General features: G+C 43.9%; 1 protein-coding gene across 1 annotated transcript in view; it reads left to right on the top strand.

The window, feature by feature from the left end:
- PTCD2 (pentatricopeptide repeat domain 2) overlaps positions 1–16091 on the top strand; it is a 280197-nt gene that overhangs the window by 138462 nt on the left and 125644 nt on the right. Inside the window, exon 5 of the mRNA XM_085632353.1 lies at positions 14665–14743. Within this exon, the coding sequence (XP_085488479.1) occupies positions 14665–14743 (79 nt within the window). The remainder of the gene's footprint in view (positions 1–14664; positions 14744–16091) is intronic.

Below are 16091 nucleotides of genomic sequence, written 5' to 3'. Positions count from 1 at the left end.
GAGTGTGTGATGTCAACACACACAGGTAGTGTAGCACCCTTGGTTTCAAATTAGTAACGTAGAGCAATATTGAACCTCGGAGTGCGCCTCTATTTCTCTTAGACATGCATTTTCCGAAGCCCACATACTAAAAGTCTCACCAGAGCGGTGCATGCACTGGCTCAGGCGAGACTTAAAAACCGAGACAAAGAGAGAAAGTATGGCTAAAAGAACCTGCAACAGTGAGATTAAGAACCAGTAAGTGTAGGGTGCTGGAAGAGTCAGGAGGTGAAATCAAGACTAGGCAGCCTTGTTATTCAACAACTCTCGGTTTTCAGCACCCCTCACATGGCAGCACTGACACCGCATACCTAAAGAAAATCTTTCGGCCTCTGCACTTGACGATTAGCTGTTGCCTTTTGGTTTGGCTACTGCTTTATCTGTTGTTTCTGAATGAATGGGGGTCTGTCAATTATATAGTTTTATGTGTGTGAGAAAGAGTATAATGGTGTATAGATGATTCATCATTTGATTCTATTTCTATGCTTTTTGTGCATCTGTGGAGAAACTTTTATGGGTGTGCTATGGTTTCAAGTTTAATTGGGGTCCGGTTCTTCGCCAAATCCTGATTCATTGATCAATATATCTTGGCAAAGAAGCTGTGTCGAGTTAGTCACGTATGCTGTCTCTGTGATTGCCAAAGGATCTGTAATTTGTGAGAAGGAATGATACTGAGTCTGGCTTGCGCTCATTTGGGAGATTCAGACCGCTTTTTTTTTTTTTGTATTTTTTTTTTATATCGGCGTGGGAAGCGAACTGAGGTGTGGTGTTGTGTAATTCATACAGGGCTATTTTAATTTATTTTTTGTTGTAGCTGCCTAATTCTGTGTTTGTAATTCCTGAATGTTTATCAGGTATCTGTCTTAAATGATTGGTGGTGGGGAATGTTCATGATGGTGTTTAAGGGTTATTAAGGGCTATTTTTGAGTGGGTGCTGCATGAGGGAAAGAAACTGGAGTTCTGCCTTTTCAGTTTGATATTGCTCCTTCTGGTTTTGCACCTTGTGGCTTTTGGTTTTCACAGTGCTGGTGCAGTTGATTAGTTTATTCATGTCTCCTGACATGCTAACCATGTTTTTCATTTTGTGAGGATTCTACGTGGAAATTCTGTGCAGTTTGCTGGTAGAGGTGGTTATAGTTTGTGACTGTTCTAGAAGGCCGTGTCTGTGGTTCAGGGATGCGTATGCCATGTTTCGCGTGCGTCATTTGTTGAGGTGTAGCACCATTGACCCATATGTTACAGGTAGACTGCGAGTGCTAAGGTAATATTGACATGTGTGGAATTTGTTCTTAGAAGCTGCAAAGACGTGCTTGGATGTGTTTTTTAGATTTAGTGATGAGTTGTTGATGGGTGCATTAGTTGAGTGAAGTCATGTGACAGATGGCTTTGGATGTGTGTCGGCTGATCTGCATCATAATCTGTGGTTCGAAAGGTAATTGTGTGTTTAGATTTGGGTGTAGTCTTGGCGTATGGATGTTCAGTGTAGGTATGTGTTTGCGTGTTAGAGTGAAGTAAAGAGACTGCTCTTTATCTGGCATTGTATGTGTCGTGGGCTGTATGGTGCAGCAGGTTGTGCCTGATATGAGTTTATCTGATCAGTGCCAAAAAGTGTGAGAAAGGGGACTGTTTTGGGTGTGGAGAATAGTTGAGAGCTTATTGTAAGAAGGTGAGCGTTTGAGAGGTGCCTGGAAGTGATGTTGCAGGATGCTGTGCAGTGTGAATCCATTTGGCTTCCTTTGTAGGAGTAGTAGAAGGTATTGGATTGCCTGCGTATGTAGTGTTGGGTTTATACAGATTATGGTGCCTAGAATAGCGTGACTTGGATGGAAGTTTTATTCATGTAAATGGAGATTGCGGTAGTGAGTGTAGAAACAGTTGATTCCTGGTAAAACAAAATAACAACAAATTGATCCTTATCTCTTTGTAAACAATGAAGAACATGTGATATACCTTTAATGCTGGTATATTGCAGGAACTGTCTTAATTAGGGCGGCATATGCACGTGTATGTTTAAGTTAATGTGTACATTTCCGTTAATTCTCACACATGTAGGTCCCAGAGTTGATCCAGTACAGGTCTTTTACATACTTGGGTACAAGGATACAACAATACTAGTTCTTTTTTCTTTTGTGTATACCGTTACAGTTAATTAATCCAGTATGTGTGGCAAATAAAAGTATTAATTGAGGTATTACAAATCTCTGGATAATAGCCTGGGGAGTCACAGGGATTTAGCTCACCTCATATTGCATTACTCACAGCGTGCAAGATGTCATACCACTGGTTGGCTATGGAGTGTTTTCTTGACTCTTTGGCCTCTTCTCCTATCTAGAGCCATATTTTCTGCTTCTGCTCATCCAAGGGTAGCTCTAAGCCATAAAGTGACTGTTATGGAATCATTAGCCTTCCATCTCATTGTCATAGACCTTTGTGCTAGTACTAGGAATTTGGTTTCTGCTTTGTGTTTTTGAGAGCTTGAAGAACCCAAGAATGCAGCTCTCCAAGTGACATAGACCAGCAATGCCCATTATCTCATGCAGTTTGTTAGTTACATGAACTCCTATATCACATTATGAAGGGTCAGGCCTGCATCATATGCGTGAACCTGGCTTGCGGAATGTGGCATTTAGGGCAGGGACTTGCTCCGGGGAATAATCTGTTGATTTTAATCATGGTTAGGTTGGCTCTGTGCATCAAGTTATATTATATGTATTTGAATTGGGCAGTAAATGATTGCATATGTGATACTGAACAGCAAAGAGAAGATCAGGGCACTAGAGAACCTTAACCAATCAGATGAATACAATAATGTAAATAAACAAAAATGTGGTGCAAAGAGCCAGGGACGTGACCTTCCTGCGTCCCTAATATTTGGTGTCACCCAAAGAAAATGCAAAAACCAGAAATGGCTCAGCACACAACTCAAATTCAGGTATAATGGACAGAAATATATGTCAAAGTCAATAAACAAACAAAAATGTAAAGTATCCCCAAGGATTCACGGTAGACTTCAGTATCTGGATGATGACATTTTCTTTATTTTGTTGTTCAAGTTATTCTGAATTAAAAGCACAGCATACAATTCATAGCCGACGCGGCGCGTTCCGTCCCAACGGGACTTCTTCAAGGCTCACAGAAAGTGCTTATACGGTCCAACGCGAGTCAATGTTTTCCCTAATTCTTTCTGTAATTAGTATATTCAAAGGTCTAAAACCTTCATACAGACAAACACCTCTATATTTATGTGATGTGGAGGTGGAAGAATGTAGAGCTCTACTTTCTCAAACACGCTGAGCGCGGACCCTGTGGCATTCTGACCGTATATCACGATCAAGGCTATCGTACCTTGAATCTTCCACCTCCACATCACATAAATATAGAGGTGTTTGTCTGTATGAAGGTTTTAGACCTTTGAATATACTAATTACAGAAAGAATAAGGGAAACATTGACTCGCGTTGGACCGTATAAGCACTTTCTGTGAGCCTTGAAGAAGTCCCGTTGGGACGAAACGCGCCGCGTCGGCTATGAATTGTATGCTGTGCTTTTAATTCAGAATAACTTGAACAACAAAATAAAGAAAATGTCAGCATCCAGATACTGAAGTATACCGTGAATCCTTGGGGATACTTTACATTTTTGTTTGTTTATTGACTTTGACATATATTTCTGTCCATTATACCTGAATTTGAGTTGTGTGCTGAGCCATTTCTGTTTTTTGCATTTTCAACGATTGCATATGTATAAACTAATTCCCGTCCAGACTCCTTGTCATGAAGAGCTCGACCTATGTCCACCTCCCATTGCTCTCTGAGATTCAGTAGGCATGCTCCTGTGTGGGACTGAGTTGCTTCGCTTAGCCAGCTAACCAATCTTCTGCCACTGCCTTGGCTTATATTAGAGCGTGTGTTTGTGGATTTTCTTCTAATATATTTCAAAATTCTTGAAGTGTATTATCCAGGATCTGTGTTAGAAATTGCCCTCTGTGAATGTTGTACTCTAGAACCAATGTTTTAAATGCAGACAAGTGGGCAACTTGGAAAAATTCACCCATAGTTGAGAGACCCACCTCTTCCCAGTGGCATTGCTCCTTGGCAGTGAGGTGGCCTCAATGTTTGGGAATACCCACCAGAGCAACACAGAGGGCATACTGAGTGACCTGTTTAATAATTATAAAGCTTCTTTATGTGATCACAAGTAGAGGAGGAAGAGCTCGTATACAAGTCTACTTGCAGGTGAGATTGCATGGTACTGATTTCATTTGGAAGCTGCAAAACAGCGAGTGGCAGGTACACTGCTGCTACGCAGCCAGGTACTAATGCTCAAAATTGAGAGACTCCAATCCCCACTGCAGAACTAGAAATCTCAATTTAGCTAACATGACTCTCGGTAGGCCTGAGTTCAAAATAAAGTGTCCTAGCATTGTGTGTAAGGGCCTGATTAAGATCTCGGCGGGACTCCCTTCATCCCTCTGTGGCGGTGGTTACAAGTACTCCTCCAAGCTGACGGTATCCCACCCACCGTATTTAGAGGTGGGCTGTCTGAACCTCTGTGTGCATCAACAGACTGTTTCCCGTCGTGTAAGCGGGAACCTTTGTTGACGCGTCAGACTCCTCTGCTGGCTAACAGTACTCTGTCGCTGTCAGGTCAGCATTTTTGTGCTGAGTCTATTTAGATGTCCCTGTTGTGCTCCCGTTGTCCTCTCATCCGTTTGCTGATGGAATGAGTCTCTGGTGGAGTGGAAACTGGTAAGTACTACTTATTAATGTGTCACTACACATAAATGTTGTGATTGCTTCTAAAATATATGTAGGTAATGTGTTATGTTCATTTTTTGCATATTGCATAGCACACAAACAACACACACTATTGAATACACACTCACAGGCACCACAAAGACAACACATACAAGCACCACGTCTTTCTTTTTTTAAGTGTCAATACAAGTGTGTTCATTTTACCTTTATCAGTTGTAAAATTAACACTAATGCAATACCCATTAGAAAAAAAATTGCATGTAAAAGCAACAAGACTAAATCAGTTTTCAACACACGATTCATAGTAAGACAAGTGTAAAACAAGTTTACCTTAGATTCCGGCGATAACGGAGTTCATTAGCGTTGTGGTCAAGTTGTAGCAGCAAAGGAGAGACATAGACAATGTGGTTCAAGATGGAAACGGAGGTGGGAAACAGAAAAAAAGGTGAGTGTCTACCTCATTTCCTTTGAATCCACCAACTCAAAGTAGGAGGTATCACCACAACAATTTCCTCGAAAGGAAAGGCACATCGTGATTGAGCCAGCGGTAATCATGGCTGGATTCCGGCAGACGGCCAACTCTGCTTATGACCCTGTTGATGCGGGTGAAAACTTTTGGCTGAGTCAGCAGCACTCTTACGGTCTTTTGTCCATGGAACCGCCAATATCTGAATAGATCGGGAGGACAACCAAGTAGGCGGGCGGTGAAACCGTCAAAGGTGACAGCGGGTCCGAATCTACCAATATCTAAATCCGGACCTTAGTCTCGTAACAACCCGCTGGGGAGCAGTAGGGGAGATTCCCTTAGCAGTACAGGAGGCAGGTGAGCATGATCATCTAGTAAGCGTGACTCTGACCTTCATAGAAAGAAGAGTCTTCAAGAACTTTATCTGGGGCCATTGAGCTGACACAGCCTTGGCCAGGTTCTCATCTAACAGGCTCTGTTTATGTGTGAAACACTTTAACCCCTAAGATAGCGAAAGGTAATACTCTCAGATCTAATCATACCACAGCCCTGTGTCTAACGTTTGGTTACATGAAGAATAAGCATTACTTTGAGCAGTTAAACTTCAAACCTGACACAATCCCAAATTTCTGCAGGGTTTGAACAATCATCTTAGTGTCAAGGCGGACATGCAGCAACTACCGCTTTTTCCTGCTCTGTGTAAGAAATGATGAGAGGCACTTGGTTTTCGCTTTTGCTACATATAGCTGCTGCTAACATGACGCACCAGCTTACCTGACCTATATGAGCTGGGTCTACTCTCTATAGGTCCCTGATTCACCTACTTGTGCAACCAGATGACCACTCCCGCTGGAGTAGTAGCAGTGGACTGAGAATTCATAGGGCTCTTTGGCTGAGGCCATCCTTCAATCTAATAAGGAAACTTTGGTGTCTCTCTTTAAGGGAGGATGGACGAGATCCGGGTGGATGTGTCCCTGTTGAGGCATCTCAGACGCAAAGTTGTTTGTGGCAGAGGCAGAGGAAAGCGGCATGCATATGTATCAAGGAAAGAAAGACCCTAGAATCCAGATACACTCTTGCTACAGCTGGGTACAACCCTGAAGGAAAACAGCAATGACAACTGCACAACCGTAGCACATCTCAAGCCTGCATGAGTAACGAGGTATCAAGTGCACTCCACCAAACAGAAGCAAAACTGGTGGGGAATCCAGACTCAACGAATGTGAGGCACTGACTGCATCCCTAGATACTCTACCTAATCCAGCCTTGTGAGAGGCATTGTATCTTGGCAGGTTGTTCATCTATGGGTTTAACTGTTAGCTTACAGTGCCTGAGGGTTGGGGGTCGATGGAGGCAAGCTCTGGCTAGGAACATTTCTTTCTTGAGGGCACCACCCTAGAATTCTGCATCGGGAAGGTTACACACACACACCTACCTCTCGAGGTCATACCCACTAGATTAACCAGTAATACTTACTTCCACATCATTGCTATTTGCTCACTTTAGCGCTATTTACTTTAATTCTGGTGTGGGTGGGGAAATTGAGTCACTTGGTTACCGCATTTCCCTTGCGTCCCAAGTTATATGGCCTTAACAAAATGTCATTGTTTGTACAGATGACTGATTCTTCTGGGAATGAAGTGTAGGAATTGTTGAATTTGTGGGGGGCGGGGTAGGATAAGAGTATCCCTTGTTGGCAGTTTATATGCACTTGGTGAACAATCTATTATGAGAAACTGCCCATCTGATGGGCTTCGAGCCCACCATGGTGATGCGGGTGGCGGCTGGACACTGGACATTTCTCCATTTTGCTTTACGCTACTATAGCTCTCATAACAACAAACATAAGGAACCTGGCATTTAAAGTGATTACCTGGAATGTTAATGGCCTTAATGATATGGTAAAGCGGGAAGCAGCATTTCAGTGAGTCATGCGGCACGTCTCCACCATTTGAATACTGCAGTATACAGATTTCTTTGGCACGGAGTTTTCATTTCTAAGGAAATACAGGTTCAATATAATTTCAAGGTATTTACAAGAGATTCTGGGGATGTGCAAATCCTGCTACACAATGTTTCCAAAACAGTATCTGGAGTACACACTGACAATACGATTTGTTCTGGTTCCTGGTATCTGGATGGTCACCCTTGATATCTAGTAAGTCATTGCCCCCCATCAACTCTAGGCAAGAAACATTAAGCACACTTGTATCAGACACCATTACTAAGGTGTTAGTGATAGGGGACGACTTTAACACTACCATTGATGGCACAGTCAAAACATGTCGTGGACATCCAGCAACGACATCTAGAAGCTCATTTCTCGTAAATTGGATTGATTCCATGGGACTTTCCAATGTATGGAGGAAGTGGCATCGAAGTGATAAAAGCATTACATCCTCGTCCCTCCCTCACTTCCCTTCATTACACACATGAATTCCTGCCTCACCAGACACCTGTTCCACATGTTTGAAAATCTGAAATAATATGACATCCTGCAGAAGGTCCCGAACTTCCTCTCTACGCACAGCTAGTCTCAGATGCTGAGAAGTCATCAGAGGTCGAATCCACCGGACCCACCGCAGACCAAGATCCCTTTCTTTTGGGCGGAACCCTGGCACCCAGAGCACGAGCCACAGCAGCCTCAAGCATTGCCTGAACCTCAGAAGCAGAGAGGAAGGCAGAAGAATCCGCCGAACCCCTGGACCTGCTCCGGCGAGCAGGAATGGCTTCATCATCGTCCGAAGAGGACAGCACATGCTTGTGTTTGGATGCACGTTTCCCCACCATAATGACAAACAAGAAAACCAGCAGGGAGACATCTAAAATAGGTATAATTTGGTTTTGGAGTCCTTGATGTCTCCCCCTTTTAAGCCTCTGGTTTCTGTGGATTTGCGTTTGTTATCTTTTAAGACTCTTTTGGTGGCTATTTCCTCCACTCGACGTTTGTGTGAACTAGGTGCTTTGTCTTTCAAGCATCCCTTCTGTGGGGTTTTTGATGACAGGATCATTTTGCGGCCTGTCCTTTCCTTTCATACTAAGGTTGATTCGGAGTTCCATCGGGACCAGGAATTGATCCTGCCCTCATTTTTTGAGTCTACTTCTTCGGAGTTTGAGGTGCGGCAGCACTCTTTGGATGTCAGTAGGGCTCTCCTGATCTATATGGCTCGTGTGGCTTCCATTTGTGTCTCTGATTCCATTTTTGTGAATTTTGGTTCTGTGAATAAGGGGTGGTGTCCTTACACTTCTTCCTTGAGTCGTGGATTCGGACTCTGATTTCTCTGTCCTACTAGCCTGCTGGTCAGGTTTCTCCCTTGGGGGTTTTGGGTCGCTCCACTAGGTCCATAGCGACCTCTTGTGCTGAGGTCAGGGGGCTACCATTTTTGACATCTGTCAAGGGGCCACCTGGGCTTCCCCTCTGACCTTTGCCTCTCATTACCGGATGGTCCATGAAGTTGACCGGTCGGAGGTTTTTGGTTTCCGGATTCTTTCCACTATGGTACCTGAATAGCGGTGCTTCCTTGTTGTACGTGTTATTCAAATAAACATGTTATTGTGCATCTCCAATTCGGTTGTCCTGTTTGGCTTTGTACGTCTCATGTGTAAAATGAATGGAAGCGAGGGAGGAACGAGGAGGTAATGCTTCAATTACTTACCGGTAATTGCATTACTCTGAGTCCTCTTCCCTTGCTTCTTTTCATTACATCCATCCATCCCTCCCTCCCTCCCTGGTAGTCCAGGTCAACCTTCTTGGTGTGATTTCGGGTTATGTGGTATTACAGGAGGTTGGATGGGGGGTGGGGTATTTTTATTTCAGGTTTTCAATAGCGTGTTAACGGGTGTCTGGTGAGGAAGGAATGCCTCGTGTGTAATAAATAGAAGCAAGGGGCGAGGACTCGGAGTGATGCAATTACTGGTAAGTAATTGAAGCATATTCGTTGTATTTGGCAGTGCATCAGTCCTCTTGCCCGTGGACTTATGTGTTTTTTTACCCACAGCATATCTGAAATGGGTCGTAGGTGTACATCGACCTTCTACCCTGCGGCCACTCACACTATTCACTGGTAAAGATGTTACTGAGAAGCACTTATTGAAGAACATAAGGGAGGAGGCACATCAACAAAAGCTAGCTCACAGATGGTGACTTTTCTGCTTTCCTTCATGAAAAAAACAACGTGTTATATTGAACTAAACACCGGTTTTCTCCCTTAAATGATACCCTCTGGTAGGCATACAAGATGGATGGGAGGAAATGCCGGCTTACAACCCGTCCTGGAGAAGCCTCGCGCCGGGGAGGTACCGGGCACTCTTGAGCGGGTCAGTGATCCGTGGTCTGAGGAGGGACGCAGTCCCACATCAGCAGGGCCAGAAACCGCGTCGGATGCGGGCTGAACCCCGCTGGATTCAACTCATCCGCAGTTATCAGGGAAAGAAATGCTATCTTGAACAGAATGGAGCTAGCGCGTCACATACTTCCTGGGAAGGTTCGATAACAATCTGCTGGGCTAGTGAGACTCTTGGTATGGAAGAGCTCTCCGCTTTGGAGGAAGAGGACTAGCGCAGTGTGCGGGGTCCTCATTCCATGGGGCTATTTCAGCCAATGCAGCCCACGAAGCGGAGTATGGAGCACTGGCAAATCAACGTCACCGATGAAACACCATGAGGGCTTCTTCTCCTAATCGAGCCACATCGCAGCGGCCCCCCCCGAGGGTCTGAGGTATGGGAGAGGCTATGATAGCATCCTGCGACATCACATGCAGCATAATCTTATGTCTGTGTGTTAATAAACATATTCAAAACGATTCGGATTTAGAAGATCGTTTTATTCTGAAGTTAACAGAAAACATGATTCCAGGTCAAAGATCTAGTCACTTCAGACCTTGAAAAACACATCTGTGAAGCTCTGATACGGACTGTATTTGTTGTGATCTGAAAAATGTTTGTGCATTGACGCAGCCCGCAGAGCTCCCTTGTTTACCTTGATGGAATCTCTCTTATTCAGTTGCTGAAACATATGGATATATATTGTTTCATTTATATTTTTTCAAAACAGAATTTGCTTTTTGGCAATTAGTTTGTGATGCTGTCGACAAAAAATGATGTGGCATTATTAACCTGTGAAGCCAGTGCTAGTCGGTCCTCGTGGTGCCTTATCTGATTCGCTGCTGCACCGGTTTTCATTGCAGACGCAGGCCAATCTGTACAAACCCAGTCCTAGGTAAGAACTTGATTTCTTTATAACCACAACATCGGCAGTGCTTGTTTTCAGCAAAAACAATGCAAGCGGGAGAGCTGGTTAGTGTGGGGGCACGACAGTAGAGAAGTAAAGCACTTGCTGCTTTCCTGGAGTGAGGTTTGCTGATCAAGGGTCCCCGATGCACCCTGGGCACGCTTAGGAAGTAAGGCTGCTTCAGTAGCAGTTCGCAGGCTCTATAATCATTTGGAAAAGCCCTCGATATCGCCCCTAAGTCATTTAAGTCAGTTTTCTTTGTATTATTATTTATGGGCAGCTGGTGCTCCCAAGGAAACTGCCTCCCTGGCTGGACTGCACACAGGCTCATTTATTGGGCAAACTTTAAACCTGCCCTCCTCAACTGCCCAGGCGCACATCAGGCTAGAATTCAATTTACAGAGACCCTTGTTAACACTCATGCGTCGCTTTGTAGCAGCTGGCTACAGGATGCGGAATGCTAAGGCTAATAGCCTAAAAGGTTCTGTGTACGGCATGTTCTATCACTGTTCTATATTTTTGTATATTGTTTTGCGATTCAAGTCATCGAAATTGCTCAGGCCTGAGTCCTTGGCATGCATTAATCGTTCATTTCAGGGTCTTCGGATTCCAGACATTTTTACGTTGGGGGTTCACAGAAGAGAAAGTGTTATTATCTACTGATCTAACTCAAATGCATCAAGATCTGCAAATTGCTACAAGTAGTTTCCTGCTCAGATTCTCAGAATTGCTAGCCTGAATAATTTAATGTTTACATATTCTGTCTCTAGAAATTAAGAAACGAAAGTCAGATGCCCAGGCAAATTATGTTGTCATGAAGTTGCCCAGTACCCTTATCTGTCAAGTTAACAAACAACCATAGGCAATTCTGTTTGTGGTGTGCACTAAATAAAATAATCGACACCAGCGAACACACTTGTTACACGAGAAAACCCGCCAAGAGCAAAACTTTACTCCCACTGAAAATCATAGACTGGATGTTCACTTTAATTGCAGTTCCCCAGCTAAGCAGTATGTGGCTACAACACTTATTCATATGTAAGGATAATTAGCACATATTTTGTCCACATACTGTTATTTGATTCAGATGGAGACTGTTAGTTATAAATTCCTTTCCTTAGAATTTCCCCCAGGTGTCTATCGGGAGATTTGTTCTTCAGCAGTACCCCTGCGTGTGCTTAGGTGGCTTCTGTCGGCGGTATGAATGACAAGCTGCTGGGCTTCATGGCCTCCTGCTTCCTGCTGGTGGATCATGCCAGATGGCATATGCGGGCTCTGCAGTGGGACCTTAAGTTCCAGTAGGCGTGGCATCAGGGGAATCTTTCAGACTACATCCAGATCTCGGAGGGAACTGCACACCAATTGCAGTGGTAGCTTACGAACCAAGATTGTGTCAGAGTCAGATCCCTCTCCCTTCCCCAACCAATTCTGACCGTGGTAACGGATGCGTCGCTTCAGGCATGGGGCGGACACCTGGGAAAGGCAGAGATCAGAGGCGTCTGGTCTCCGGTGGAGTCCTTCCTCCATATCAACCTTTTGGAGATCCAGGCGATCAGACTGGCACTGAAGACCCTCCTTCCCTCTCTCAGGGGGAAAGTGGTGGAGGTGTTCACTGACAACTCCACCGCCATGTGGTACTGCAACAAACAGGGTGGGGTAGATTCGTGGACCCTTTGTCAAGAGGCTCTCCACCTTAAGAAATGGCTGGAACATCAGGACATAACCCTGGTGGTTCAACACCTTGCGGGCTCCCTGGATACCATTGCGGACTAACTCAGCCATCGTTACCTAGTTGATCATAATTGTCGCCTCCATCCCGAGGTGGCGCAAGGTCTCTTTCAGCTGTGGGGAGAGCCTTGGTTAGATCTGTTTGCCTCGGAAGAGAACGTGCAATGTCAGCAGTTTTGTAGGACTCCCTCGGCGAGGGTTTTCATTGCGAGTGGAGCTACGGCCTCCTGTACGCCTTTCCCCCTGTACTACTTCTGCCCAGAGTGTCCAAGAAGATCAAGCGCGACCGGGCTCAATTCATTCTTGTAGCTCCAGACTGAACACGTAGAGTCTGGTACCCCGACCTTCTGAGCATGGCCATCGATCCTTCAATCAGACTGCCCCTTCGGGAGGATCTTCAGTCGCAGCAGCAGGAGACAGTTCTTCACCCGAACCTGTCCAGACTCCACCTCCTTGCATGAAGATTGAGCGGCAGCAGTTGACAGCTTTCGACCTTACACCCGAAGTCTGTTATATTATCTTGGCAGCCAGGCGTCACTCCACTAAAACGCTATACGCCTGTAGATGGAACAAATTTCTGGCATGGTGCACAGCAAAGGCTGTGGACCCCCTCTCTGCTCCTCTATCTGAGATCCTTTTGTATATTCTTTCCTTGGCCCAGCAGGGATCTTCTTTGGGCGCTCTTAAAGAAAATACTGCAGTCATCTCTGATTTTCTTCGGTTTCCTGATCAACTTTCTTTATTCAGATCTCCTTTCGTTAACAGATTCTTTAAGGGTCTTACTCATCTGTTCCCTCCATCTCCTTTTGTAATACCCCAATGGGACCTAAATTTGGTTTTCACCTTTCTTAAGTGTGCTTCCTTTGAGCCTCTTCATAACTGTCCCCTTGAGTTGCTGACTCTCAAAACTGCCTTTGTTGTTACCATCACTTCTGCTCGCAGGGTGAATGAGCTGCAGGCCTTATCTTCTAAGCCCCCTTTTCTATCTGTCTATCCGGATAAACTGGTGCCTCGGACCAAGCCTTCATTCCTTCCTAAGGTCGTCACGCTGTTTCATGTGGGACAATCTAGCACTCTGCTCACCTTTTATCTACCTCCACATCCCTCTAAGGAGGAGGAGAGACTTCACTAGCTCGACCCAACGCGTGCATTGTCTTTTTATCTTGATCGCACAAAAGACTTCCGGGTGGATGATCAACTTTTCGTCGGCTATGTGGCTGCCAAGAAAGGCCGGGCTGTTCAGAAACAGACCATCTCCCAATGGGTTGTCTTTTGCATCAAAATAGGCTGTGCTTTGGCAAAGAAGGACCCTCCTATGGGGTTGCGTGCTCATTCCACCAGAGCAACCGCGGCATTAGAGTGTGGAGTTCCAGTCCTTGACATCTGTCTGGCAGCAACGTGGGAATCCTTGCACACGTTTACCAGACACTACAGCCAGGATAGCCAAGTCCGGAGGGATGGATACTTTGCCCGTTTGATCCTCCAGGACGTTCTGGTTTGATCTTGTTTCGCAGACCCTCCTCCAGGAATGGTATTGCTGGGATATCTATTCTAAGGTGAGGAATCTACTGCTTCGGTAACAATGTATCTGTTAGAGACATCTATTAGTTGTAGTTTTCTTACCAGTCCAACCATCCTCCCCGCTTTGAAACCCTATTTCTAGAGATAGGGACTCCCCTAATGGGCTCTAGTTTCAACGCGCCAGTTATCAGTGTCTTCGTGGCTCCCCGATTATGGCGTGGAAAGTTGTGTTAAGAACTGACATCAGCGCGCATGAGCGGCATCTATGTAGGTCCCGCGACGTGATCCCGACGCCCAAGACACCGGCGACGGACGAGTTGCCGACCGACGCCACCTAATGACACGCAGGGGGACTGCTAGAGAGGCATTAAATTCTAAGGTAAGGAATATAGAAGTAACAAATGTCTCTACCAAACACATAGTTATCGAAGGTAAGTAACCTCTTCATTTACCACATTTATTTTTAGTTTGGTACTCAATTATGTACAAAGTCAATTTCTTGTTTCCTATTTAATATCTGTCTGAGATATTTGCTTTTTATGTGGTGGGAATTAAATGTCAAGGAGTCACATTGTACTTTGCTATGTAATTATGTGCTGTAGGGTTTGCCAGAATTTAATGTCATCTCCTAAAAAACAAACAAATGAGGGGAGTGCTGAGATTTATTCAAAATATGTAGATTTTTAGATGGTTTGTTTGAAATTCAGAGTATCAAATACACTATTGTACGAATTTCCAGAATCAACATAGATGAGTCATATGATTGTGCTTAATTATTAAGAATTCATGTTGTGTTGAAAATTACTAGACATGATGGAAAGCCTGTTTTCTCTTTTTTAAATTAAATTAATTGAAGTACATGTATTAAGTTTGTTTGCCTTCCCTCCTAAAATCAGTTTTGTTGTTGTTTTTTTGGGAGCCCAGACTTTGAATGGTTTCTTTTGCGACAGTACATCGTTCAACATTATGATGGACATGTTATTTACAAAAGGTCTTTATGAAAGTGAGTACTTACATATTATTCTATAACCTTTGTTTCTAAAAGAAATCCTTGCTTTTCATTTTGGTTACAGCTGAAAAGGAACAATTAATACTTGTAGAGGTAAAACTAAGTAATACAGAGAAACAGCAGAATCCTGCAATATACTTGCAATTTGCCTTGATTCAAATGAGATAACTAGTTGCAAGAAAGGATGGAAGCAAGGTCACATGATGATAAAGCTCTGTCTCTTTGGAAAAATCAGAAACGCTTATGATGATGTCTTGAATATTATGTCTTCTCTGTTCTGGGTATTACCCTTCTTGAATTAAAAGTATCAATCACTCAAAAGTGAATATGTGTGTAGAGTGCACATTTAGGGGGTAATATTATGTTCAAAGTGATAATCAAGTTTGCTTGAATTTATTTTCGTGATTAATCTAAACGCTCCCTGTTCTTTTTCAAAATATTTGTTATTGTATTCTGAAGAGTTTCTAGATGGTTGATAACTACGTGCCTCATTTATTGTTTATTTCGAGAGTTACAAAAACAATACAATGGTATAAAAGCTGAACACAAAGATCAAGGAGTTAGAGGGGAATCTTCACTCCAGGTGACAACTGGACAGGCCGTGCAGAATCAAATCACCCATTCTGACTGAAGGCTTTCAGGAAGGTAGTCACGTAGCCTTCGTGAAATGCTGAACTTGAGGGCATCTGGCCTCATACTACTAGAGTGCAGGACATGATATTATGTTGCAATGAAAGCCTAATTGTTAAGATGTGCTGATGTGACCTATCTCTAAAACTAGAAATGGGATTTATTTACTGCTGTGGTCGCATTAACTAGTGCTTTGAAGGAGCAGAATGGAGATATAATTTCTATAAATATGTTACAAAAGAATTTTCTAATCTATCTAAACCCTTCCAACAAAAACCACCCATGGGGTTCAATAGGACCCTTACCCACTAGGGTCACTAGTGGCATGTTTTATCTTAGAGTCCATGTCCACATACCTAGTGTATCTGGACAATCTCAACATTGAGAACCAAGGGAGCTCTTTGGTTGTTATGAGAGAACCTACAATTAAAATTGTCTCAGGTGCCCAGAAATGTATTTTATTTCAGGATCACCTTGCCAAAGAGGAAAACAGGTAGGGACACTAAGTGAGAGTGTTATCTCTAGTGTACCAGGGTCAACAGGTTTCAGCCAACACACCTGCCCATCCACAGGTTTGTTGGCATTCGGTAGGGCCTATTGAGGAACATGTACAGTTTCCTGTCTCTCAGCCTTTATCCCACTCTTTGTGAGAATATTTATTGTGAGATACTTATCCACAATTTTCAAGCATGAGATGCATACCGAGCTATCC

Source organism: Triturus cristatus, chromosome 2_1, assembly GCF_964204655.1.
Source record: "Triturus cristatus chromosome 2_1, aTriCri1.1, whole genome shotgun sequence".
NCBI classification, from domain to species: Eukaryota; Metazoa; Chordata; class Amphibia; order Caudata; family Salamandridae; genus Triturus; species Triturus cristatus.
This window is presented reverse-complemented; position numbering and strand designations above follow the sequence as displayed.